This window comes from Moschus berezovskii, chromosome 12, assembly GCF_049115385.1.
Source record: "Moschus berezovskii isolate FMDL1 chromosome 12, NW_MosBer_1.0, whole genome shotgun sequence".
Classification (NCBI taxonomy): Eukaryota; Metazoa; Chordata; class Mammalia; order Artiodactyla; family Moschidae; genus Moschus; species Moschus berezovskii.
The window spans coordinates 44,915,982-44,943,942 of NC_142471.1; the positions used below are offsets into that span (position 1 = coordinate 44,915,982).

Consider the following 27,961-nt stretch of genomic DNA (forward strand, 5'->3'; position numbering starts at 1 on the left):
GACCTATGTCTAATGTTGCTTTGAAAATACAAATGAGATTATAAAAAATGTCATTTGAGAACGTAACCAATCCAACTACCATTTGAGATGGAATGCATAATTTAAAAAAGTAGTATGATCTTATGCCCTCCCATATATTATTAGCATCTTCATGCAAATCTTAACTTTTTACAAATTGTTACTTATTAATCCACATAATTTATTAATCTATACAATGCAAACCAAGATATAAGTAACAAAAAACTTCAAAAATTTAAATCATTGCCTAACTTCAAGGGAAGTAAGAGGCTTAAACATAAATATTTATTCATAATATATCATATATTATATTACTTATAACAATAATGATGAAGATGATTATAAAGAAATTAAGCATTTACATGATGATAAATGGAAAGCTTCATTAAATTCTCCCTGCCCTCTACTGGAAGTCTGCATAGATAATCACATATGGCAAGTGTTTGTATGTGTGTGCCCATGTGTACATATTGCCACTTTATTCTCATCCCAAAAGTTGATTATGTATATGCTTCATTCAGAATTGATACAAAGATTTTTAAAATTATAATGCTATTTTACCCATTTCCTCCCTTTTATAGATCTGTTCATCCACTCAACCGGACAGTAAATATTTAAGTATCTATTATATGCCAGACACTGTGCCAGCACTGACAACAGAACTGTAAACAATAATGGACGTGATCACTGACCTCATGAATCTCAAAGCAGAAGTCTTATGCTCTTTCTGTGATCCCCTCAATACATCAGCCCTCACCTTGAAGGATAGTAATTACTGCAATTTCATCATAGTGACCGTGAAGAAGCTATCTTTCTTCCTTAGCAGATAGAAACATGGACAAACTACTCAAATAGAGTAACTGAATTTGTCAAATGTCAAAACATGATGAATGATTCTAGCAGCATACATATAGAAAAGAAATTTTTACTTATTTCTTCTTCCTCAGAATGCTTGATCAACTAAAATTAAATCTGTGAACTGTGCTCTGATACTAAAGACATATTCATATGCGACTAAGTACAGAACCTGGTACACAGAAAGTACTAAATAAATAATACTATAGAATTTTGAATGAGTAAGTGAAAACTGTAGCCAGTAAAGTCAGTAAAACAGTGTTATTTTAAAGAAGGGGAAAACTTCCATAGATCTGCTTCTTCAGTTGATAGGAAACAGCTTTTTAATCAGTCACAAGTCAACAAATGTAATAAACACTTCAAGTCACACCATTTTATCTACTGATGTGTACCCAAGTAGATCCTAGTAAAAATGTTAAAAGTTACTAACATGCTTTAATAAAAAATTTCAAAGAAGTTTATATAAGAAATCTAGAACATGAAATTGTATTAATTTTTAATATAAAAAGCATATCATCCTAAAATCTAAATAGAGAAGAGGAAAAAACTCATAGGCGTATGATCCTGAAGTTAATATAACCATTTAAGTTTCTGTTATGCTTAGGTACTTATCTACCTTCTCACACAGAAAAAATCACTTAAAAGCACATTAGTCTAACAACTGTATAATTTTTTCATTAGACAAAAGAACTTTGCACTTTGCTGTAGAGTCTTCATAAACATCACCAGAAACAACATGTTTGTTTAAAAAATCATGTACTTCCACTGTAGAAAATGAACACAAACAGAAAGAAAACAAATACAACCCAGAAGCGCAATATCAAGATACATACTGCTAACATTTTGGCATGTATCTTTCTAGTTTGTATTCTGTTTTCATTTATATTGTGAACATTTTCTTGTATAAATATAATCCTACATCACTATTTTCAATAACTGAATATTATTATATAATTCAGACATACCATAACTTATTTCCCTACCTAATTGTCTTATGACAGATTTACAGGTTGTTGCCAATTTTCCACTCTTATAATTACCATTGTAATGAATATCCTTGTACACACATCTTTCTGCCAACTATTTGAATATCTCTATAAGAGAAAATGCTATATTGAAAAGCACAGGCTTTTTTAAGCTTTTTGATATATGCTACCAATTTATATTCTGGTGCTGTGCAAGAAAGTACTCAACTCCATATCTTACCGTGAATTCTCACATTCTTCTTTGATTTGCAGTTTGATAGACTAAATTGACACCACTATTATTTTATGTTTCTTTGATTATTAATGCTGTTTTATTTTTTATCCCCATGGATACAAACCCCTGTGACAAGCCTTAACCCTTCTTTTCCATTAATTTTTTAAGTAATATGCGAATGCATTCTAGCTTACAAATGTCAGACAATGCAGATGAAGTCAAATCCCCAATTCCTATTCCTGTTCACTGTCCGAAGACGTAAACAGATGCTTGTCTTCTTCCCAAACTTCTTCTAAGCATTTCTACATATGTGCACACAGAAATTAAAATGTTACATGAATTTTTAAACTAAATGGTATACTATATATTTTTGCAACTTGTTTCTTGCCTTAAAAGAAAGTCATCTTTGCATGTAATAGAATGATAAATGCTACACAGTATTTCCCACAGTATAGATATACAATTTTCTTAACCATTCCCAATTGGTGATAATTACTTTTCCAGCATTATGAAAAATATAAAAAATACAGCATAGCTAAAGTAACTATACACTGTGCTTCTGTGCTTAGTCATGTCCAACTCTTTGCAACCCCATGGACTGCAGCCCGCCAGGCTCCTCTGTCCATGGGGATTCTCCAGGCAAGAATATGGAGTGCGTTCCATGCCCTCCTCCAGGAGATCTTTCCAACCCAGAGATCAAACCCAGGTCTCCTGCATTGGAGGTGGATTCTTTACCGTCTGAGCCACCAGGGAAGCCCAAGAATATTGGAATGGGTGGCTACCCCTTCTCGCGGGGATCTGCCTGACCCAGGAATCAAACCGGGGTTGCCTGCATGGCAGGCAGATTCTTCACCAGCTGAGCTACCAGGGAAGCACGTACATACCTATAGGATAGCACTTATTTTGGTTTATTAAAATTATTTATTTACATGTTTTTCTCCTCTCCTTCTCTAATCTGTGACACTGCAAATGGAAGGATTCCATTTTATATAGTGTGTATTCTAGTACCATGCATAAAATTTAGTACTCATTATTTGTTGAATAGAGCTGAGGAAAATTTTAAAATTACATTTTATCCTGTAAATATCAATGCAAAATAGAAAGCATAAAGATATCTGGAGAGACTGAAGCTCAAAGAAGGTAAAGCCAATTTTTCCACATTCAAATTTAGTGGCATACAGTGGGACTAGATGACAGAACTTTTCTTCCCAGGTTCATAAGTAAGGGTATTTTAGAGAACAGAGCACTCAGCCAAGAAACTGGAATAGAAGACTAGTTATAGGCCGGATCTGCATTTACTTTTTGTATGAACATAGAAAAATTCCCAAATTCTTTATTTCCTCATCCCTAATAAGGATAATTCGAACTCTGTTTAACTTACAGAGTCATGAAGGCTCAGATATAACAGTGTTTAACAAATTCTAAAGACTCATATATAAATGCAAAGTATTATTATCTAATGGGCCAGTAATTTACAACCTTTCTGGAGCCTCCTCTTTCTTTCAACACCCCCACGTCAATTAACTGCCAAGTCCTGCTGCTTGATCCAGCAGGGCCTTGTATATTCATCGCCTCCTCTTAATCACTACTAAACTACCCTGACTCAGCCCCTCATCCAGTCTCACCAAGATTACTACAATAATCTAACTGCCGCCCTGCTGCTAGCCCACCTTCAGTTTCAGCCCAAGTACACCCCAGTGTGTCCTTGTTCCACTTGAAAGCTTTCAATGGCTTTTCCTTGCCTTTTCATTTTCAGTACAGTATTAACTCCCTGAATTAATAATCAAGCTCTCTGGCCCTAGATCCTTATCTAGTCTTACCACACACTCTCTCTCTCTCTCTCACAACCTTCTGTGCATTTTACATACTAGACATTTCTGCAATTTACTCTTCTCTAGCACCTACATGGGCTTCCACAAATATAATCTGTGCTATGCCTAGAATATCCTTCCTACTCTAAACCTTACCTAACTTTTTAATGTCTTGCTCAAACAGCACACTGCTTCAACATCTATCCAAACTGACTCACCAGCTACAAGATAACTCTCCCTCTTATAACTTAATTCTGTTTTTTCACAAGACCCTTAAGACTTCCTGCTTTATATTGTAGTTATTTATGGACATGCATTCTAGTGCCTGTATGAAAGTTCCTTTCATACAAGACTGATACTAGTTCACTATGCTAGAACACATTCACGTGTAATGTTCTTGATAAAAATTTTTGTTAAATTAACTGACACTTTCTATTACAGCTAGGTAATTTTACAAAGCTTTTCCTCTTCCTTCTCTCTACTGCCTCTAAGAATCTCCCTCGCTTAAGACAAGGTCTTTTTTTTCCCTTAAGTAAATGAAATTGCATATGAACTGGGTATTCTATAATATGCCTCAAAAAACTTACTGGAACTAACTCCAGAGCTTCCCAAGTCTGAAAGAAGTTCATACTTCAAAAATTAAAAAAAAAGAACATAAGTCAGAATTCTTAAGATAATGCAGATCCAACTATTCTTCAGCTAAGGTTTTAGACTACAAAAATTAAACATTAGAGAAAAAATAATTATAGCACTAAAATATGTAAGGATAAAAAACAGACTGGAGAAGGTGGATATTTCTAACATTTATTTGTGTGCGATTCAGGCTGACACTTTGAAGAGAAGAATGTGACAGCTTACAAGAAAACAAACTCACTCATTTCCCTTAATTTCTGAAAGCTCATGCAAGTCTGACAGGCCAACCACAGGGTGATCTCTCATGTGTATCATCCATGACAATTATGGTTTCAATAAAAATGTTCTCCAAATTTTAATAAAGCCCAATTGGTTTTCAGGAAATAGCCAGTCTAATATTTTCATATTTAAGAAGGCATACTTCACAAATTACTGAGCTAATTTATGGACTTATAAATAAGACTTCCAAAATTTCTATCTTATGGCAACAAAAGAGGTACGAAATGAATGTGGTGGCAGAGGGCCAGGTGACACGAAAGGCTAAGTGCTAACAAGGGTCAGCAGTAGTTACTCAGGCGAAAGGACTGTGCTGAGAAGTCATACTGTTTCTCCATCATCCTTTGCTTTGGTTTTCCTCTTCAAACAGCTATTAAGAGCTTCCTAAGTAATTTTCAAAATGCTATGGACTCAAATCTGAGAAGCACTGATAAAAATCACAGCTCATTACAAGCATGTGAAAAGGTTTGCTTTAAAGATAATAAAGAAGAATCTTTAAAGTATTTATCATGTAACTTACACTGGAAATAACCTGTATTTGTCATTAAGTTAACCTGACAGTTGTTTAATATGGGACAAAGCAGGCTGCTATACACTGTTTTTCCTCCCCATTAATGATTGCTAGCAGGAGAAAAAGAGTGCTAAGCGTTAGAATCTCCTTTTATTCTTTTTCTTTCCCCCACAGGAAGGAAGGATTTATTATTACTTGCAGCAAGTAAGAGACTATCAGGGTCTTTCCCAAAGCAGTGTCTCTAGAATCTCTTTTTATTCTTAATCTCCAATCCCATCACCAAACGCTCATCAGGCAGTAAATGGGAAAGTGAGGATGAAATGAGAATGAGCTCTTCTACAGGTCTTCGCCTCAACTCTGCTTCTACTCCCCCAATTTCTGTTCTGTTTCTCAGGATAGAACTGTGCACTAGTTTCTCATTGCAGGAAACACGCCATCAGTAGCTTAAAATTCGCAGGCTTTTATAGATGGGTATGGAAAATTCACCATCGTACACTTCAAAACCCAGATAATCAACAACTAATTTGGGAACACAATAACTTCAGGAAGAATACTGTCATCCAGTTCTTGAAACAAAATATACCTCTAATCAAAACCAGTCACACCATTTCCTACACAAATTGCATTAGATTAAACATTAAGAATAAATTTGTGTAGGTTTATGACATATAAAGGAAGCTCTTCCTTAAATAGTAATCTCTTTTTTCATGCTAATAATAAAATGCACAAAGTGTTCTTGTCATAGGATAAAACATTATAACACATCCTCATTATCCTCTGCCTCCTAGAAGAATTTACTTCTCGAGACTGTTATGGTAAATGATTATTCTTTAGGGAGGGATCCCAGACTAACACAAGATGCTCCGGTAGGTCTTTCTCATCTCTCACTCCTATTACTGTACGACTACATGGCCATAACCATCAATCATTTTAGCAAACACCACCAAACCACAAGGCTATTACACACACACCAACAGATATTTTCAATACCATACAGTCACATTATTATCCATCTTTTATAGACAGGCAATCACACTCAGCATGACAAGATTTCAGAGAAATAACTGATGGCTAACGTAAGTTTTCTAGTCCTGAAAGCAAAATGAACTTAATTTGTCTAAGAAATATAAGTGAACAATAATTTAGTTCTCTTACTACAGTCAACAGTTTTAAATTTAATAAAAATATTTTTGAAATATAAGAAATACTTTAAAGTTACTTATTTTTACTTCTAATTTTCAAGATAGTTCAATGATAGGTTCTCACACTCACACTAGGAAAATAATTTGCCATACCAATCAAGTAATGTGCATACATACGTATTATAATGCTTAATCCTTAATTTAGCTCTTAAATTATCCAGTATGAATTAATAGCCAATATTATAGTCCAAGGGAATCCCCCAGAGTTGAGTGGTAAAGAATCCATCTGCAATGCAGGAGCTACAGGAGGAAACGGCAACCTACTCCAGTATCCTGAAAAACCACATGGTCAAAGGAGCCTGGTGGGCTACAGTCCAAAGGGTCACAAAGAGTCGGACACAACTGAACAACTAAGCACACACACAGATTATACTTCAAACTTCACTCTTATTAATAAGGCTGAAACATATTTCCCAAAAGGTTTGAGGGCACCCCCTGGTGGCAGACTTTGGGGAGAAAATAAAAAAGCACAAACGCCATTACAAAGAAAACAACCTTTTAAGAAACTAACCAAGTTCTACTCAACAACTCAATTATTTCAATAACATCCAATCTAGAAAAAATTCAAAATGTGATCAAAGAATGTTGGGTAATCTCTGGAGTTTCCTATAAGGAGATCTGACCAGTAGTAGCTTATAGCTAGCAGGACTAGTAAGATATCAGAGGCAGAAGAAACCTTCAAGATAATCTAGTCCAGGGCAGAACAGAGCACTGTCCAAGACAGTAGCCACCAGCCACATGTGTTGATTGAGCATTTGAAATGTGCCTGGTGTGACTGAGCAACCGCATTTCAAATTTTATTTCACTTTAATTAATTTTCACTTAAACAGTCACACACAATAGTCATAATAGCTATTGGCTATTGTTTGGACAGCACAGGTCTCGTCCTACTTGCTACTCCACTCCAATGAAATAGTCACCAGAGCGATGCAAGGAAGAGTCAAAGTTCCCAAACACATGTACAGCTGGATGGTGAAAATACATACGACTAAACCTGCACCTATTTGTTTGCGGGATTTTTAAATGCTTCTAATTTTAATCCATTACATTGGGTTACTTTTTGGTAACTGCAATTCATTTGAAAATACAGATGAATTTGAAAATAGTAAAATATTCTTTTTGAAATAACTTTTGGCTTTATAGCCTAAAACACTGAAGACATGTGACAACTGATATAGCATTTAGTTACAACAAATGAAATAGATTACAAGCTCAGGTTCAACTCAAGCTAGACTCTAGCTTAAGTCTTAATCTAGACTCAATCTAATGAATGTTATCTAGGACATTCATTCTTTTCTTATATACAGAGAATCCTGAACTGTGGATTAACTGTGCTCAGGAATCCAACAAAGAGAACAGCCCAGCTGATCCAGCCTCTGCTTTACAGTTAACTAAAGTTAAGTTATGTTGTTAGCAGTATGTTGACATTTAGTTCAAGCATATACTGAGTGTCCACTTTACCCAAGACATCATATCATGCACTGTGAGGAATAAACACAAAGGCAGACAATGTAATTCAAGGTCTCTGTCCTCTAAAACTTACTACATTTTAGGGTAAAAATCCGACATAAACAGAAATAAGGGTTATATGTACATGCCTCACCTTTTCTCTCTACCAACTGCCAATCTCAAATGGTCAACTATCACTTTATTCAAGTAGTTTCTAAATCTTTTCAATAAAAGACTATGGCTTAAGATCCACATCTGTGTGTTTTCCTTAAATACACTGAAGTTAAGTTTAAGAAACATTAACTGAGCATCAGCCATAAGCTAGAAAACACTAGGATGCCCTGGAAAATGTCAGCTTCATGAAGGATGCACACATTTTATCCATAGATCATGTATTATGTGGCAAGTGCATGGAGGTAGGTACAGGTACTACTGTGAGCACAGAACAGGGTTTTCAGGAGAGGCCGGGAGGACTGAAAAGAGGTTCCAGAGGAGATGAAGACTGAGCTCTGTCTGGAAGGATGGATTAAGAGCAAGACAACTGTACGCCAGAGAACTACAAGCAAGTAGGAGTCATTAGAATATCAGGTTTGGAGCAGGAAAGTAGCAAGAAATGATGATGGAGAAATGGGGAGAGGCAAGGCCACGGAGTATCATAAATATCATCCAATAGAACTGAGAATAGATGAGGTGCCACATAGGGTTTGAAAATACATGCTTCAGATAGCTCACTGTGTGTGAGCAGCGTAAAGGATGGATTTGAAGGAAGCACCACTGGACAGAGAGAGGGGTCAGCTGGATGACTGCTGCAACACACCATCTGAGTCACGATGCCAGCATGGATCAGACAAGTGTAACAGAAAGAGGTGAGTCTCAAGGAGTATTTAGGAAATAAATTTATAGAAGTAGAGAGAAGGAGCTTAAGACAGAAAAGCTTTCAGTGTGCCAAGCATTAGGTGGTATTTAAAGCCTCTGGCACTACGTTAAGTGACCGGCGCATAACAAAGAACAAATCCCAGCCTCCTTCAAGGAAGGGTGTGGGAGACGGACAAGAAAAAAGCAGGTAACAGAAGTAACAGCTACCCTGAACACTAAGAGACAAGCAAGCGTCAACCAAGCATCAGGGGAAAGGATGAGGCCGGAAAAGAATCAGTGACAAGTGTTTCTAAAGTGTAATTCCACTCTGGACCTGCTAAGTTTGAGGAATGGAATGAGACTGACTTTTCCTTTGAATATCAAGTAGAAAAATGAATGAAGAATTCTGACAACCCAAAATGAAGAAAATGAAAGATTCTACCTTTTAGATGGTCTCAGATCTCTCAGTGAGGTGTGAAGTAGGAGCACGTAGATAGTAGCATATGGGTCAAGACCAGAAAAACAAAAATATTCAGAACCACAGAGTAAAGAGGAATACATAAAAGACGGTACAAAGAACCAAAGGCCAAGTTAAGATTCAATAATGTAAAAGTCTCAGTAAGGCCCATTAATAAGATTTAAGATTTATTTCCTGCATTCTCCTTCCTTCCTTTAGTAAAACCCTCTATTTATCAAGAGCAAAGGAAACAGGTAACCAGATGCTACCAGAGTTGGAAACTAGCAGAAACCAAAGGTGAAGGAGGAACTAGATTTTAAAAGGACACTACAGTTGACCCTTGAACAATGCAGGAGTTAGGAGTGCCAACCCTCTGCATAGTCAAAAACCTGCATATAATTTATACTTGGCGCTGTGTATCCAACTGAGCTATCAGAGAAAGAGATGGGAATACCAGACCACCTGACCTGCCTCCAGAGAAATCTGTTTGCAGGTCAAGAAGCAACAGTTAGAACTAGACATGGAACAACATACTGGTTCCAAATCGGGAAAAGAGTATGTCAAGGCTGTATATTGTCACCCTGCTTGTTTAACTTACATGCAGAGTACATCATGAGAAACACTGGACTGGATGAAGCACGAGCTGGAATCAAGACTGCTGATTATCAATATCAATAACCTCAGATATGCAGATGACACCACCCTTATGACAGAAAGCGAAGAAGAACTAAAGATCCTCTTGATCAAAGTGAAAGAGAAGAGTGAAAAAGTTGGCTTAAAATTCAACATTCAGAAAACTAAAGATCATGGCATCCAGTCCCATCACTTCATGGCAAATAGATGGGGAAACAATGGAAACAGTGAGAGACTTTATTTTGGGGGGCTCCAAAATCACTGCAGAAGGTGACTGAGCCATGAAATTAAAAGACACTAGATCCTTGGAAGAAAAGTTTTGACCAACCTAGAAAGCATTGCCAACAAAGGTCCAACAAAGGTCCATCTAGTCAAGGCTATGGTTTTTCCAGTAGTCATGTATGGATGTGAGAGTTGGACTATAAAGAAAGCTGAGCACCAAAGAATTGATGCTTTTGAACTGTGGTGCTGGAGAAGACTCTTGAGAGTCCCATGGACAGCAAGGAGATCCAACCAGTCCATCCTAAAGGAAATCAGTCCTGAATATTCACCGGAAGGACTGATGCTGAAGCTGAAACTCCAATACTTTGGCCACCTGATGCGAAAGAACTGACTCACTGGAAAAGACCCTGATGCTGGGAAAGACTGAAGGCTAGAGGAGTAGAGGACAACAGAGGATGAGATGGTTGGATGGCATCACCAACTCGATGGACATGAGTTTGAGCAAGCTCCGAGAGTTGGTGATGGACAGGGAAGCCTGGCATGTTGGCAGTCCATGGGGTCACAAAGAGTCAGACATGACCAAGTGACTGAACTGAACAGAACTATATATCCACGGTTCCCCCCTATCCATGGTTCTCAAATAGTACCTGTCCCTCAGCTTTTCTGCCTTGCCTGAAGGCACTGGCAATTTTTTCTTCTCAAGTAGAACTTGTTAGAATGAAGAGGAGGAGTCGTTTTTTCTCCTCAGCCCCTACTACTAAATGTCGTCAGATGCAACCAACTGTGGATCACGCAGTACTGTATTATTTACTATTGAGAAAAAACCCATGTATAAATGGACCCATGAGTTCAAACCCAGGCTGTTGAAGGGTCAACTGTCCAGGTTCCAGGCTGGGCAGGAAAAGATACAAAGGCAGGAGAGAGTCAGTAGACTACAACCGTTTTGCTAGGTGTGTTCCATGGGACACAAGCTACAAGTGAAATCATAAGTTGCTAACACAGAAAGCCATTTTACTTTTAAGTAAGTTTGGGGAAAATACTTAGTTAACTAAAACTAAGCAGGTTTCTGTACTGTATGACTCCTCAGAACTATTTCCAGTAGAAGGATATAACATGCAGCAAACTTTGCTCATTCAACCCTTTATTTAAAAGTATCAGAACAACACAACCTGGCAAACTGGCCCAGAACAAAAGAGATGCAAGCAACAGCCTTAAAAACGGTGCTATAGGAATAAGTGAATAGAAAACTAGGAGGTTATGGTAGGAAAGAAACGCAGAATTAATGATGTCATAGAAGGAACTGGCCCAGGGCACAATCAGATCCAGTGTGTGATCATGGGTTAATACAATAGAGGGTCTCACAGAGACTTGAGTCAGATTAGTGCAGAGGTTACCAACGTGATTACCAAATGAAGTTGCCCAAGTTGATGTCAGATAATAGGGCTGAGAGGAAAAGAGCTGCCAAAAATGAACAAATAAAAATGGGAAGAGGGGATGTAATCAGATGGCAAAGAATTCAAAGAACAAAGGCAGTTGGGTATTGGTAGGTACCCTTCCTAAGTCAGTGCTTTTAAATAATGATCTAAGGCCACAGGCCAGTAAAGTCACTTTAAATATATATATATATATATTTTTTTTTTTTCTTCTCTTCTTTCTACCTATGATTCAAATCTTTGAACTTCTTAGGCTTCTCTTGATTTGGTTAATTGGTTTCTAAGATGTTTCTGTTCCTTAATCGAACCATTTATAGTTGACCTAAAGTGTGGGTGGTATGTTCCTCTCTAGGTGCCAAGTCAGAGGCTAGTTCTGACAGCATACAGCTTAGGGCACAGATGAGACCCACCTCAGCCCAGCTCTGTAAGTTATGAGCCTGGGTTTACACAGATCTAGGTGAGGGCCAGACAATTCAACAATGGATAGGAATCAGCAATGGGGGTGAGGGGAAAAACAACTCCTCCTCTTCATTCCAGCAAGTTCCACGTAAGAAGGAAAAGCTGCCAATAAGAAAAGCTCCTTCAGCCAAGGTAAAAAGTTGAGTTAAAGAACAGGCACTACCCAAGGAGAGAGGTTTGAGAATGAAGCTGGAGTAGAGCAGTAGTTCTCAAACCTTCACACCAGAATTAGCTGCGGGTTGTGAAAGCAAAGATGAGTGGGCCTCACCTTCAGAATTTCTAATTCAGAAAGTTCAGGGTAAGGAAGGAGAATTTTTATCCCTATCAAGTTCCCAAGTGATGCTGTTGCTGCTGATTCAGGGGTCACACCTTGAGAACCACTGCAGTGCAGGGTTTCTTGATCTTGGCACTACTGACCTTTGGGGTTAAATAATTCTGTTTTGGGGAGTATCATGTTCACTGTAGGATGTTTAGTGGCATCTATGCCCTCACCCACCAGAAGCCAGTAGAACCTCCCCTCAGTTGTGAGAACCAAAAATGTCTCCAGACCAAAGGACCTTGCCAAAGGTCCCCCAGGAAGCAGAATCACTCACAGATGAGAACTACCACAACAAATTGTAGTGGTTATACAGACTGGAGTACATATAGATTCTGGAGTGAGTGGCACCCAGGTTGAAATCCTGGCTTCATCACTTGAACAAATTACTTACATGCTCTAATCCTTGGTTTTCAGGTGTTCATTTGTAAAATATAGTGTCTATATAATGGGGTATTTGTGAAAATCAAATGAAATAAAACATACTGCTTATACTGTACTTAGTACACAGTAAAGCTCTTAAAAATAAGCAGCACCACTGTCTTGACTGCAGATAACCTAGTAGGATACTGAATAAAACAGAGGAGATTATCTACAAGGTGAACCTTGTAGAAGGGTTAATTCTAGGAGGAGATAAGGCTAAGCCTGGAATGGATAAGAGTTTGCACGTGAAGTGAAGCTGAAATGGTCTGCAGCTTAAGCAGCAGGCCAGGAAAAAGGAAAGGGTTAAAAAGGGAGACAAAAGTCAACTATGAGGAAAAGAGGCTGTGTATATGGCTGCTTAACCCAGTAAGCTGTTTTAACATTCCACTTCCAATGGACGAAGATGCCCTGGTTCTTTAGTTAGAATGTTTTGTCCACCCAAAATGCATATGTTGAAATCAGTTCCTCCAATGTGGCAGTAATTTGGAGCTGAGGCCTTGGGTGATTAGATCATAATGGTGAAGCCATCTTAAATGGGATTTAGTGCCCTAATAAAAAGAGACCACAGGGAGCTCTCTTATTCCTTCTACACCTTGTGTGTGTGAAGTCGCTCAGTCATATCCAACTCTTTGCAGTCCCATGGACTGTAGCCTACCAGGCTCCTCTGTCCATGGGATTTTCCAGGCAAGAGTACTGGAGTGGGTTGCCATTGCCTTCTCCAGGGAATCCTCCCGACCCAGGGATCGAACTTGGGTCTCCTGAATTGTAGGCAGACACTTTACCATCTGAGCTACCAGGGAAACCTTGTGAGGACACAGCAAAAAGACAGCCATCAATGAATCAGGAAGCGGGTCTTCACCAGACACTGAATCTGCCAACACCCTGATCTTGCACTCACCAGCATCAAGAACTATGAGAAATAAATCATCCACCCAGTCTATTCTGTTACAACAATCTGAATGGATTAAGACACTCTGTTTATTTCTGAGCTGGGTATCCCAGGGCTAAGATGGATTAGACCAATAGCATAGCTTCGTAGTCCATTTGAAAATATTCCATATTTCACTGTGGTGGAAATGGTTCTTGCAGAAAATGTCTTTTTCGAGTGCTTTCCATGTAATCAAAGAGCAACTGAAGCAACAAGGTACTATGCCACTCAGTTTACTAAAAATTTCTTTAAAGAATTCCTATAAAGAATAATTGCTCAAATAGCTTAGAATGTGACTGCCCCAAATCATTACTTGTCATTACCATAGCCATACATGATGGGTAAGTACTTTTCACAATTAGTACCAAAAGTAAAATACAAAAAGAATTACTGGCTCCATCCTCTGGAGATGTAGCCACCACATAGCTACCATGGCACTAATGGTATACTGTACCACTCCCTGCATCACAGGGACAATGGACCTGTTTAGTCCTTTACTACCGACTTTACTGCATTGTTTATACAGGCTACATGTGGAAACAGTACATAAATTTGAAAGCCAGATTTACATTGCTCTTACTTCTTTTTACTGTTTTTATCTTCAGATAATATATACTACAAAAATCCTTTAGTGTTAAATATGAGACCTTATATGTGTTATCAGGACCTTAACCAAAAGGAATACAGCATTTATTTTCAATGAGCAGAAGCCTAAGATGAGTAAACAATCTGAGAAGCCATCTAACAGGAAGATGACTATGATTATAAATCAAAGTATTATGTCAAATTGCATAAAAAACAAAAACCCACCTCAGAGCTAGCTGACAGAGATATAAATCATGGAAGAGATTAGAACATGAAATTATCATCACTCCTCCAAGAGAGTAGATTTCTGGATCATGAAATCAGTGACACAGCAACATTTAAAAGCAATGGATTCCATAGCTATTTGAACAAAGTAGGTAAGGCTGGAGTTACAGGACATTAATGAACTAGATTAATTCCATTATTAGAATACAGGAGGAATTCTACTAAATAAATTTTCACTTTTAGATGCCTATAATTTCCATCCTCCTTGTCTCCACACACATAAATACGACAATGTTTTACAAACACTGTGATCACTGTTTCAGTGATCCAGGGCACGGAAGGTTCAACCAAGACTGATTATCCATAATAACTCAGCAAGTTTATAAAGCAAGGTGCCTAGTTCCAACTGGAGCAATTAGTTCCATGAGATGTGCACTATTTAAAATAAATCATGAATGAGACCATCAACATATACTCCAACCCAAAAACATACAATAACCAAACCAAGGGAGAAGTCCACGTATTTCATAATCTAAAATTTAATATTTTGTTGACCCTATTTAGCTCTCTTTGGCTCCTACAGTCCTCATGAATTAAATCAAGTCAAGCTGTAAATCAATGCACACTTCATTGATTTTAGAGACTGTGAGTCACTAAGGGAAGAAGTCCAAAAAGGTTCAATTTCCACTGAACTCCAAATCAGAGATTCGAAAGCTAGACAAATAAAGACATTAGTGGTAGTCTTTTGAAATATTCAAGGCTGCTTTCATTTGATTAGGAATTTGCTACGGACTCTTTATGACAAATATAACAAGGACACTTTAAATCTTTTAAGCTTTGAAGAAAGGCCCAGAAATAAATTAGCTAAGAAGAATTCCATTTGGAACTGAAAGGTAAGAAATAATATGTTTATTATATACATTCAGAAACTTACTTCTACATTCCAAAAAAAAAAAAGGCTAGTGTGAAAGGCCACAATTTTTACTGGTTCTTGGTAAAAGAAATTTGTTCTGATTTGAAACAGTGGTTAACAACCTGGTGCCTTACCTCAGCTTTACCAAAACTAGTCTAAAAATTAATTAATAATGTTCCATAAAATGTTTATAGATGTTTATAGATATTCTGGTGGGGGGACTGGGTAGCAGTAAGGGAATGCAGAGAGAAAAAACAAAACAAAAAAATCCTCTAATATTTTTGCTCTAAAATTTTTAATATACAAATAAGTACTAAGTACATTTGATATAGCTGTTACTAGGTAAGCTGTCCATAATAGTATGGCATGCACCAGAAGGCCAAGAAGTCTGAAAGACATCATTTACATATGAATGCACACGATGCCCAAGTGATTCATAAAATACTATTGTGTTTTATCCTGTTAAATGATAGGTGACTTACACTAAGATTTTTGTCTAATGTTTTCAATATATTATATTTTAACTTTTTTATCCCATAAGAAAGATGAGTCAAAACAATTCCTTCTAGCCACTACTTTATAAATGTGAGATGACTTTTTTGGTAATCCATTTTAATACAAGCTTGTATTTGTTTTCTCTGAGCCTGTGTTTTTGTTCTGTCAATAATAATAATTTTTAAGGTCTAGGTCAAAGATGTCATTTTAGTTAAACAGCACACGTCTCAATTTTTGGGACCAAGAATTCTGCTGTAGTACTTGTTTTTTAAATGTAAAACTACACATAACTCTGAAGGAAAAGGTGACGTAGGCACACTCAGTGTGTATCCTCCAAAACTCAATATTACATCCATTTACCTTTTAACATTAGGTAACACATAAGCAAGAATGCTTAAGTTCATTACTGATAGATTTAAACACCCTCATTTACAGGAAAGAGGTTTTACACAATCTTTCTCTGACAAGTCAGAGGACACCAGCAGACAGGGCAACACAAACTCAGCATTTGAATAACTATAGCAAAGGCAAGAGTCCCACAGTTGCTAAGTTGCCATAAAGAATTTACTGTGTAGATATTACTTAAGATATAGACTTCATGCTGTACTTATTACTGAAAAAAACTGTAGCTTCCAAAGAGGAATATATTACTAGCCTAATCACAACAACAAAACTTTTCAACTTCAACTTTTTCCATTCTCTAACTTTTAAATGTCCTCTCATTCCGAAACTCTTACCTCTCATTCTCCACTTTTAGCAACCACAGATGTAAAAAGACAAAAATAACAGCACCCCACCCCAACCCGATTTTGTTACTCATGGCAGCCTTTATGGCAGCAATATGCGAACTGTGAACTTTCAGATGTTCAAGCTGGTTTGAGAAAAGGCAGAGGAACCAGAGATCAAATTGCCAGCATCCACTGGATCATCGAAAAAGCAAGAGAGTTCCAGAAAAACATCTATTCCTGCTTTATTGACTATGCCAAAGCCTTTGACTGTGTGGATCACAATAAACTGTGGAAAATTCTGAAAGAGATGGGAATACCAGACCACCTGACCTGCCTCTTGAGAAACCTGGATGCAGGTCAGGAAGCAACAGTTAGAACTGGACATGGAACAACAGACTGGTTCCAAATAGGAAAAGGAGTATGTCAAGGTTGTATATTGTCACCCTGCTTATTTAACTTATATGCAGAGAACATCATGAGAAATGCTGGGCTGGAGGAAGCACAAGCTGGAATCAAAATTTCTGGGAAAAATATCAATAACCTCAGATATACAGATGACACCACCCTTATGGCAGAAAGTGAAGAAGAACTAAAGAGCCTCTTGATGAAAGTGAAAGAGGAGAGTGCAAAAGTTGGCTTCAGTTCAGTCGCTCAGTCATGTTCACCTCTTTGCGACCCCATGGACTCAATATACTTTATCTGTCTCTATTAGGTAAATTCATCGGGCATCTGATAGATTATCTCCAAAACTATTTAAGGGCAATCATTCAAAAACCGATAAAATCATGTAAAAATATAAAACAAATGTGGGTCAAAGATTCCAATAACTCATTAATTAATGAGAGAACTAGTGAGATGTTGTAACTAGTTTCAAGGAGAATCCAAGGGGTGAAAGTGAAAGTAAAAGTGAAGTCGCTCAGTCATGTCCAACACTTTGCAACTGCATGGACTGTAGCCCACCAGGCCTCTCCGTCCACGGGATTTTCCAGGCAGTGGGTGGCTATTTCCTCTTCCAGGGGATTTTTCCGAACTAGGGATTGAACCTAGGTCTCCTGCATTGCAGGCAGATGCTTTATCCTCTGAGCCACCAGGAAAGCCCCTGGAGTAGATATACTGAAAAGGCATAATACAGCAAAACTATATCACAAATAGATGTAAACTGGCAAAATTGGTCAGTATCCACAGGGCAATATCAATACCAAAAAGTTGGCTTAAAGCTCAACATTCAGAAAACTAAGATCATGGCATCCGATCCTATCACTTCATGGCAAATAGATGGGAAAACAATGGAAACGGTGATAGACTTTATTTTTCAGGGCTCCAAAATCACTGCAGATGGTGATTGCAGCAATGAAATTAAAAGACGCTTGACCAACCTAAACAGCATATTAAAAAGCAGAGATGTTACGTTGTCAACAAAGGTCCATCTAGTCAAGACTGTGATTTTTCCAGTGGTCATGTATGGATGTGAGAGTTAGACTATAAAGAAAGCTGAGCACCGAAGAATTGATGCTTCTGAACTGTGGTGCTGGAGAAGACTCTTGAGAGTCCCTTGGAGCGCAAGCAGATCCAACCAGTCCATCCTAAAGGAGACCGGTCCTGGGTGTTCATTGGAAGGACTGATGTTGAAGCTGAAACTCCAGTACTTTGCCCACCTGACGTGAACAGCTGACTCATTTGGAAAGATTGAGGGCAGGAGGAGAAGCAGACAACAGAGGATAAGATGGCTGGATGGCATCACCGACTCAATGGACATGGGTTTGGGTGGACTCTGGGAGTTGGTGATGGACAGGGAGGCCTTGCGTGCTGCAATTCATTGGGTCACAAAGAGTTGGACACGACTGGGCAGCTGAACTGAACTGAACTGAACACAAGTGAGGAAATAAGAAGCCTATTCATTCCTATCTTTTCTACTCCAGACATAAAACTGAAACCGGAAAAGAAGATGAAATAGTCACTAAAACCTTAGGTTTCCTTTCAATAACTATTCCATTTACTGAAAAAATTTACAAATCAATTTTAGAATTAAAGTTCTTTATTTTGAATTGACATTTACATTTACTGTGAAATATATGTTCAAAAAGTACACAGAACATATCAAATATGGATGGCCTAATGAATAAGGCAAACATACATTTTTTAAGTACTGTCCAAGTCCAGAAATAGAAACCAGGATCACAGAAAAGAAGCAACCTCTCTTAAAATACCCCACCTCCACACCCCTCTTCAATCACTACTACCTTAACATGCTATGTGAATTTCACAAGCTAATTCACTGAGAACAAAAAGAAATAGGGCCACAGTTTATGTGAAGTAGAAGTATTTAAAATACCTCTAAAATGCATTAATGGGTTTCTCTGGTAGCTCAGACAGTAAAGAAACTGCCCACAACACGGAAGACCTGGGTTCAGTCCCCGGGTTGGGAAGATCCCCTGGAGGAGGACATGGCAACCCACTCTAGTGTTCTTGCCTGGAGGATCCCCATGGACAGAGGAGCCTGGCAGGCTGCGTTCATGGGGTCACAAAGAATCGGACCTGACTGAGCGACCAAGCACCAGCACAAAATGCATTAACAGAGAAACCTCCCTAACATATAGACATTTTGCTATCCTTTGCTGTGAAAAATGCCGGCAATAAGTGTATCGATCCATTTAGAATACAAATTATATAAGTGTTTGAATTTAATTTTGTGGAACACCACACAGGAGGGCCATAAAACACAGATTATTTTTTTCCCAGCATTTCCAACAGCTGGCAGGGAGGAAGACCAATATTAGCATTCAAGATGCAAAAAAACACTAAATAATGGCCACTGCAAATCAGTAGCACCTAGATACTTAATTATAAATTACAAAACAACAGATTGATTTCCGTAATCTTTCCTGGTTTCTGACAAAATAAAAAAAAGCTTAGTCAATACTTTTCACTTTCATCCTAAATAAGGGTGCTCACACAGCAGAATTACCATGATTCTGGGTCTCTTATTTCTTACACTAAATACCAGCATTTAAGAAATAACTATAACGTGGAATCACATTAATGACTGTTTATAGTAACACCTCCTGTTCTAAGGTAGTATGAATTTAAAAAACCTATTCCTTATAGAACTAGCCAAAACAAGGTTTTAACAAGATAAATGTTAACAGCCCCCAAATAAACTTAAGTGTAAAATATTAAAACTGATATGATGTTAAATTTAAACTTCATTTTTTTCCTTAGCAAAATAAGCCAGAGTGGAATGTGACGTTTAACTGTCAATGTTTTTGACATTGTGCTTTGTACCACTTATTAAATAAAAATTAAAAAAAAAAAGAATTCCTAAATACTGTTAATTAGTAACACTTAAGAGCCCTTTTTAAAGAAGCATTCTTACTCCAAAATGTGGACATAGATAATGAAAAGCAAATATAGTTCATTTATAATTTAAAACCTAGCCAAACACCTGTTTCCCTTGCACTAAAGATCTCCTTTTACTCCTCCAATTCCACCCACATATAAGTCTAATTGTCTAATACTCACCTCTCACTAAATCCTGCAATCTGAGCAATGTTATCCCTGTGGGCTGTGACATGGTAAAGTTCTATATTACTACATTTAGAGATTTGAAGGACAGAAAAACACACAACCATTTTAAACATCCAAGGTCTACTGTTAAGTACACTGACAATGACAGAATAAGTCATAGAGAAGAGCCTTAATATCCAGACATGCTTTACACAAGGAGAATTCCTTAAATCTCTAACACTGGAATGGCTAAGCAAATGATACATCATTTGATGGAATATTATGTAACCACTAAGACTAAAATGATACACTTGTGCAACACAGCTTTATATCGTTAAATATTTTAAATATGCTTTTATATCTACATATAACTACAAAAATAGAAAAACTTAAAGAAAACAGTAAGAAATGAATATTTGGTACAATTGTGAGGATTCCCCCAACCCTCCCACAGGTTTACGAAGTAAATAAAACCTAGAAGGTCAAAAACGTAATAACTCCTCTCTCTAGACAACTATAAAACTATCATCAGTACCTAGTAATCACCTCATTTTACGATCTACACAAAACACACCAAAACTTGCTACATATTACTCTTACAGGGCTGCTTCTGAGCAAGGTCACCAGATAAAAGGAAAACAAGGTCCTGTCTGAGTAGACTGATTGAGAAGAGAGGGAAAAATGACTTCCTTACCTCATAGCAAGGTGACAGAGGTATTTTAATCCATGGCATGTTTTATTGCCATCATAAGACATCAAATATAAACATTACTTCCTATCAAAATTAACAACTGTATCCAGTTTAAGGCATAACTACATACACAAATAAGTATAACGAGTAAACTCTAAGGTCTTGTGTCAGTTTGCTAGTTTTGATACTGAATTATATTTATTTAAGCAATCAACATTGGGAAAGACAGAATAAAGAATGCGTGAGACCTTCCCGGTATATTTCTTTACAATTTCCTGTGAATCTATCATATCAAAACGTTAAAAAAGAAAAAAAAAATATATATATATACACACACACACACATATATATATACTGCCGGCTTTTCAAAATGGATGAAATCCATTCTTCTAATAGTACTATCAGAGTGGTATTCTTCACCTTGCTGAGAGCATACTAAATTGCTACAGACTCCTTTGGGAAAAATGATTTTATAGCATAAATCCCAGGCCATAAAAGTTGTGGCTTTTGACCTAGCCATTTAATTTCTGGGAATCACCTAAAGAAACACCATCAGATTTGGGGAAAACATACATATGCATTTATATACACACATATATAAAGATATTACTACACTGAAAATGAGAACAAAGTAAAACTGATGCAACCTTAGGTGTTTGAGGATATGGGAATCATTAAATTCTCAAAATCTAGGCATGAAATATTATGTAATCATTTGATAATACTGAGAGTGGTACAATAATACAATAGGAAATGCATATAATGAGACTAAAGCAAAATTAAAAATTAGCCGCGCAAAAGTAACAGGAAATATTTCTGACAAAAATAAAAGATGATAATGGTGTTAATTATGTGCATTTTTCTCAAACGTCTCCATTAGAGATATATTAGTTTCATAGTTTAAGAAATAAGCATACTTTTACCTTATCCCAGAAATCAATCAAAGCTGTAAAGTCCCATTTCTTAGAATATGCCACATTGTACTTCAGAATAGCATCCTACGGAAAAAGCATAAATAAAATGTCATGATACAGTAAAGTGAATTATCTAGGAATAGCCTGTCTCCTTTATGAATTATTTCCAGTATATTTCTTAATGTTGGACAAGTTTCTTCCACCATTAGCTACACCATATCAGCAGTTATGAATGAACAGAAAGCATACTAATTTTTAGTACTCACTTAAGAAAACTGAGATTAGAAAGGTCAAGTAATAGAGGGGAAAACATAATTACTCTAAAACATGTTCTCTAAACAGAAGCAATATAATCCAAATGGACAAAAATTGGATCTTGGGGGTTAAAAAACAGGAAATAGTAAAAATATAGTGACTTTTGGTCTTTAATAGGGTCACACTACATATACAGATATATAGTGTACTAGCATTAAGATTTCATTAGGAGAGTAAATTAGGGAAAAACTATCTAAAAAGGCTACCTGGGGAAGAGAGCAATAAAGAATAAATATTGAGGTCAAACTAGTGTGCCATCTACTGGTATAATTTTAACTGTCTGAATGCTATACGCTATATTGCTTCAGTCGTGTCCGAATATTTGTGGCCCTGTGAATTGAAGCCTGCAAGGCTCCTCTGTTCATAGGATTCTCCAAGCAAGAATACTGGAGTGGGCTGCAATTTCCTTCTTTTCCTTAACCCTAACTGTCTGAATAGGTAGTACTTTACCTGTGGGGCAGGCATAAGACAATCCATTAGTTACACAGAAAGAACTACTACAGCTCATCCTTTTAAATTTCTATTTGATTATATTTTATAATACATATTAAATTAATATAGAACTTATAATCACAATATATACCTGAAGATTTTTTACTGAAGGCATATTAAACATTGTGCTAGATTATTCCTATAAACCTAAATTTCCTCATCATTGAAGAAAGTTTTTAAAAATTAACACTGTGCCAAAGAGCTTCCTGAAAAATACTTCATGTCACATAAATTATCACCAAGCATCTCGGCTAAAAGAAATGAGCCAATAAAAATGTATATAATCTACTTCAACTAAGAAGATATCCAAGTTCCTTGAAAAAGGAAAAGAAAATCATCAACCATAAAATAACATGACAGAATAAGATTTTAATTTACTCACAGCTATAATATATTTTCCTTTAAGAAGGAAAAGATTTTAAGAATTTTTCCCCCAAATCATTGGTATTTGATTTCAGCTCCTCAAACAAAATATTAAATAGCTATGTCTATAACAGCGAACAGACAAACAATGCATATACTGGAATAATCTACTGATACACTCAACAACACAGATGAATCCCAAAGATCTTCATCTAAGTGAAAGAAGCCAGACACACTAGCATACCTAATACATGATTCCATTCAAATAAAATGGAGTTGATATTTAATTTAAAAAAAAAAAAAAGGCAGATCAACAGTTGCCCGCGGCCAGTGCAGAAAGAGGAAACTGATCACAGTAAGAAAAATCTTCACAGGGTAACAGGAATGCTCTGTATCTTGACTGCAGTGAGAGCTTCAAATGTACATGCAAATGTCAAACTTCATCAAGTTACATTCTTTAAAAGGATGTACTATCTTATATGTAAATTATTCCTCAAAGTTGGTAAGGAAAAACATTCTAAACAGCATTTACACTCGAATTCTTTAATGGAATTGTATAATTAGCATTAACTCCTAATATTTACTTTACTTCAGTCTTCAGGTCTCAAAAGTAGTCCACCATGAAGTCTCCTATCACCAGAAAAACTGCATGCATGCTAAGTCACTTCAGTTGCATCCAACTTTATGCGCCCCTACGGACTGTAGTCCACCTGGCTCCTCTGTCCACAGGGATTCTTCAGGCATGAATAATGGAGTGGGTTGCCATGCTCTCTTCCAGGGGATCTTCCTGACTCAAGGATCGAACCCGTGTCTCTTATGTCTCCTGTATTGGCAGGCAGGTTGTTTACCACTAGCGCCACCTGGGAAGCCTGGGTGCTACTCCATACAGTATTCTTAGATGAGTGATTTTTTTTTTTCAGTTCATAATTCACAATAAATACAAGTTAAAGCACAAAGAAGCCCATTCTTTGCAAATTATCAGACATATTATTCACAGAAATATTACAGTGTAAACCAACTTCTAAGGACACTGTTGCTTTTTTAAACTTATAACATCTCTAATCCCTCTTAACTCAACATCAAATGGCATTAAAAAAAAAACCAGCAAAAATATTATTATATTCTATAAGAAGGATTTAATGTTTTCCCCTCCCTCTCATAGTGCTCCTTCAGCAAAGGAAACAATTACCGTTAAGTCAACAGAAGAAAATCTCGATAGATTACTCTGTTACGCTGAATCTACCGTAAAATAAACAAGAAAGGGAAATTTCAGATTAAATTAATTACCCCTTTTTAAAATAATCATGGCACACTAAGGAATTGCTAAAAGAGGTGAGCAGCAATGGAATTTAGAACACTATGATTATTATGTATTTGTGTTTAAAGAAAAAATAAGCAAATTATTAAATAATCCTGTAACATGAGTTTGAGTGAACTCCAGGAGTTGGTGATGAACAGGGAGGCCTGGCATGCTGTGATTCACGGGCTCATGGAGAGTCGGACACGACTGAGCGACTGAACTGAACTGAAGGCCATTAAAGGCCCTAAGTTAGTGTTTTTCATATAGAGTCTGGACAGTATTCCTGATTGGTCTGCTTGTGCTTGAGAGTTTATAAATGTGGTTTTGGAATGAATCAGCTCAGTTCAGTCACTCAGTCATGTCTGACTCTGTGACCCCATGAACTGCAGCATGCCAGGTTCCCTGTCCATCACCAATTCCTGGAGCTTGCCCAAATTCATGTCCGTCAAATCGGTGATGCCATCCAATCATCCATCCTCTGTTGACCCCTTCTCCTCCTGCCTTCAATCTTTTCCAGAATCAGGGTCTTTTCCAATGAGTCAGTTCTTCCGCATCAGGTGGCCAAAGTATTGGAGTTTCAGCTTCAGTATCAGTCCTGCCAATGAATATTCAGAACTGATTTCCTTTAGGATTGACTGATTTGATCTCCTGCAGTCCAAGGGACTCTTAAAGAGTCTTCTCCAACACCACAGTTTAAAAGCATCAATTCTTCGGTGCTCAGCTTTCTTTATAGTCCAACTCTCACATCCATACATGACTACTGGAAAAACCATAGCCTTGACTAGACGAACTTTTGTTGGCAAAGTAATGTCTCTGTTTTTTAATATGCTGTCTAGGTCTGTCACACCCAAAAAAGATGTCCTTTTCATTATAGGGGACTGGAATGCAAAAGTAGGAAGTCAAGAAACACCTGGAATAACAGGCAAATTTGGCCTTGGAGCATGGAATGAAGTAGAGCAAAGGCTAATAGAGTTTTGCCAAGAGAATGCACTGGTCATAGCAAACACCCTCTTCCAACAACACAAGAGAAGACTCTACACATGGACATCACCAGATGGTCAACACCGAAATCAGATTGATTATATTCTTTGCAACCAAAGATGGAGAAGCTGTATACAGTTAGCGAAAACAAGACCAGGAGCTGACTGTGGCTCAGATCATGAACTCCTTATTGCGAAGTTCAGACTTAAATTGAAGAAAGTAGGGAAAACCACTAGACCATTCAGATACGACCTAAATCAAATCCCTTATGATTATACAGTGGAAGTGAGAAATAGATTTAAGGGACCAGATCTGATAGACAGAGTGCCTGATGAACTCTGGACGGAGGTTCGTGACATTGCACAGGAGACAGGGACCAAGACCATCCCCATGGAAAAGAAATGCAAAAAAGCAAAATGGCTGTCTGAGGAGGCCTTACAAATAGCTGTGAAAAGAAGAGACGCCAAAAGCAAATGAGAAAAGGAAAGATATAAGCATCTGAATGCAGAGTTCCAAAGAATATCAAGGAGAGATAAGAAAGCCTTCCTCAGCGATCAATGCAAAGAAATAGAGGAAAACAACAGAATAGGAAAAACAAGAGATCTCTTCAAGAAAATTAGAGATTCCAAGGGAACATTTCATGCAAAAGATGGGCTCGATAAAGGACAGAAATGGTATGGACCTAACAGAAGCAGAAGATATTAAGAAGAGGTGGCAAGAATACACAGATGTCTATACAAAAAAGATCTTCACAACCAAGATAATCACGATAACATGATCACTGACCTAGAGCCAGACATCTTGGAATGTGAAGTCAAGCGGGCCTTAGAAAGCATCACTACGAACAAAGCTAGTGGAGGTGATGGAATTCCAGTTGAGCTATTTCAAATCTTGAAAGATGATGCTGTGAAAGTGCTGCATTCAATATGCCAGCAGATTTGGAAAACTCAGCAGTGGCCACAAGACTGGAAAAGGTCAGTCTTCATTCCAATCCCAAAGAAAGGCAATGCCAAAGAATGCTCAAACTATTGCACAGTTGTACTCATCTCACACGCTAGTAAAGTCATGCTCAAAATTCTCCAAGCCAGGCTTCAGCAATATGTGAACCGTGAACTCCCAGATGTTCAAGCAGGTTTTAGAAAAGGCAGAGGAACCAGAGATCAAATTGCCAACATCCGCTGGATCATGGAAAAAGCAAGAGAGTTCCAGAAAAACATCTATTTCTGCTTCATTGACTATGCCAAAGCCTTTGACTGTGTGGATCACAATAAACTGTGGAACATTCTGAAAGAGATGGGAATACCAGACCACCTGACCTGCCTCTTGAGAAACTTGTATGCAGGTCAGGAAGCAATAGTCAGAACTGTACATGGAACAACAGACTGGTTCCAAATAGGAAAAGGAGCACGCCAAGGTTGTATATTGTCACCGTGCTTATTTAACTTAGATGCAGAGTACATCATGAGGAACGCTGGGCTGGAAGAAGCACAAGCTGGAATCACAATTGCCAGGAGAAATATCAATAACCTCAGATACGCAGATGACAACACCCTTATGGCAGAAAGTGAAGAGGAACTCAAAAGCCTCTTGATGAAAGTGAAAGAGGAGAGTGAAAAGGTTGGCTTGAAGCTCAACATTCAGAAAACAAGATCATGGCATCTGGTCCCATCACTTCATGGGAAATAGATGGGGAAACAGTGGAAACAGAGTCAGACTTCATTTTGGAGGGTTCCAAAATCACTGCGGATGCTGACTGCAGCCAGGAAATTAAAAGACGCTTACTCCTTGGAAGGAAAGTTATGACCAACCTAGATAGTATATTAAAAAGCAGAGACATTACTTTGCCAACAAAGGTCCGTCTAGTCAAGGCTATCTATGGTTTTTCCAGTGGTCATGTATGGATATGAGAGTTGGACTGTGAAGAAAGCTGACTGCCGAAGAATTGATGCTTTTGAACTGTGGTGTTGGAGAAGACTCTTGAGAGTCCCTTGGACTGCAAGAAGATCCAACCAGTCCATTCTAAAGGAGATCAATCCTGGGTGTTCATTGGAAGGACTGTTGCTGAAGCTGAAACTCCAATACTTTGGCCACCTCATGCGACGAGTTGACTCACTGGAAAAGACTCTGATGCTGGGAAGGATTGGGGGCAGGAGGAGAAGGGGACAACAGAGAATGAGATGGCTGGATGGCATCACCGACTCGATGGACATGAGTTTGAGTGAACTCCGGGAGATGGTGATGGACAGAGAGGCCTGGCGTGCTGTGATTCATGGGGTCGCAAAGAGTTGGACACGACTGAGCGACTGAACTGAACTGAACTAAAGATGCACTGCAGCAGAGGAATGTCAAATTCTTAAAAACCTGGACCTATCGTATTTATTTGCAAGCTGATATTCTGCAGAGACCCCATCTTTCCCTCTACCAACATTCACCAACTGTGATAAGTTAAAAAGCAGTAAACATAAAGAATTTTTTCTTTATACAGTATAATTTTTAAGTTTATCAGCATGCTATTCTGGGGCTCAGATATGTATTTAACAATCTGTGCAAAAAGCAAATAATGATTACAGATGGTTTTCACAGTGATAATGAACACAACTCAAATGATGGGTCAAAATGTTTAAAATGGAAAAAAATCAAATGGATATTAATTATAAAGAGATTTATTTAGTTTTACGTTTGTACATATGTAATTAATGTATGTTTATATTTGTGCACATATAATATATTAACAATAAGTAAGCTCTGGCAGACCCTGAGAATTTCTTCCATTT

At 37.5% G+C, this 27,961-nt stretch overlaps 1 protein-coding gene across 1 annotated transcript in view; it reads right to left on the bottom strand.

Moving 5' to 3' along the window:
* PARG (poly(ADP-ribose) glycohydrolase) overlaps nucleotides 1-27,961 on the bottom strand; it is a 122,941-nt gene that overhangs the window by 77,031 nt on the left and 17,949 nt on the right. The window contains exon 7 of the mRNA XM_088842097.1: nucleotides 21,746-21,820. Coding sequence (XP_088698223.1) covers nucleotides 21,746-21,820 — 75 coding nt within the window. The remainder of the gene's footprint in view (nucleotides 1-21,745; nucleotides 21,821-27,961) is intronic.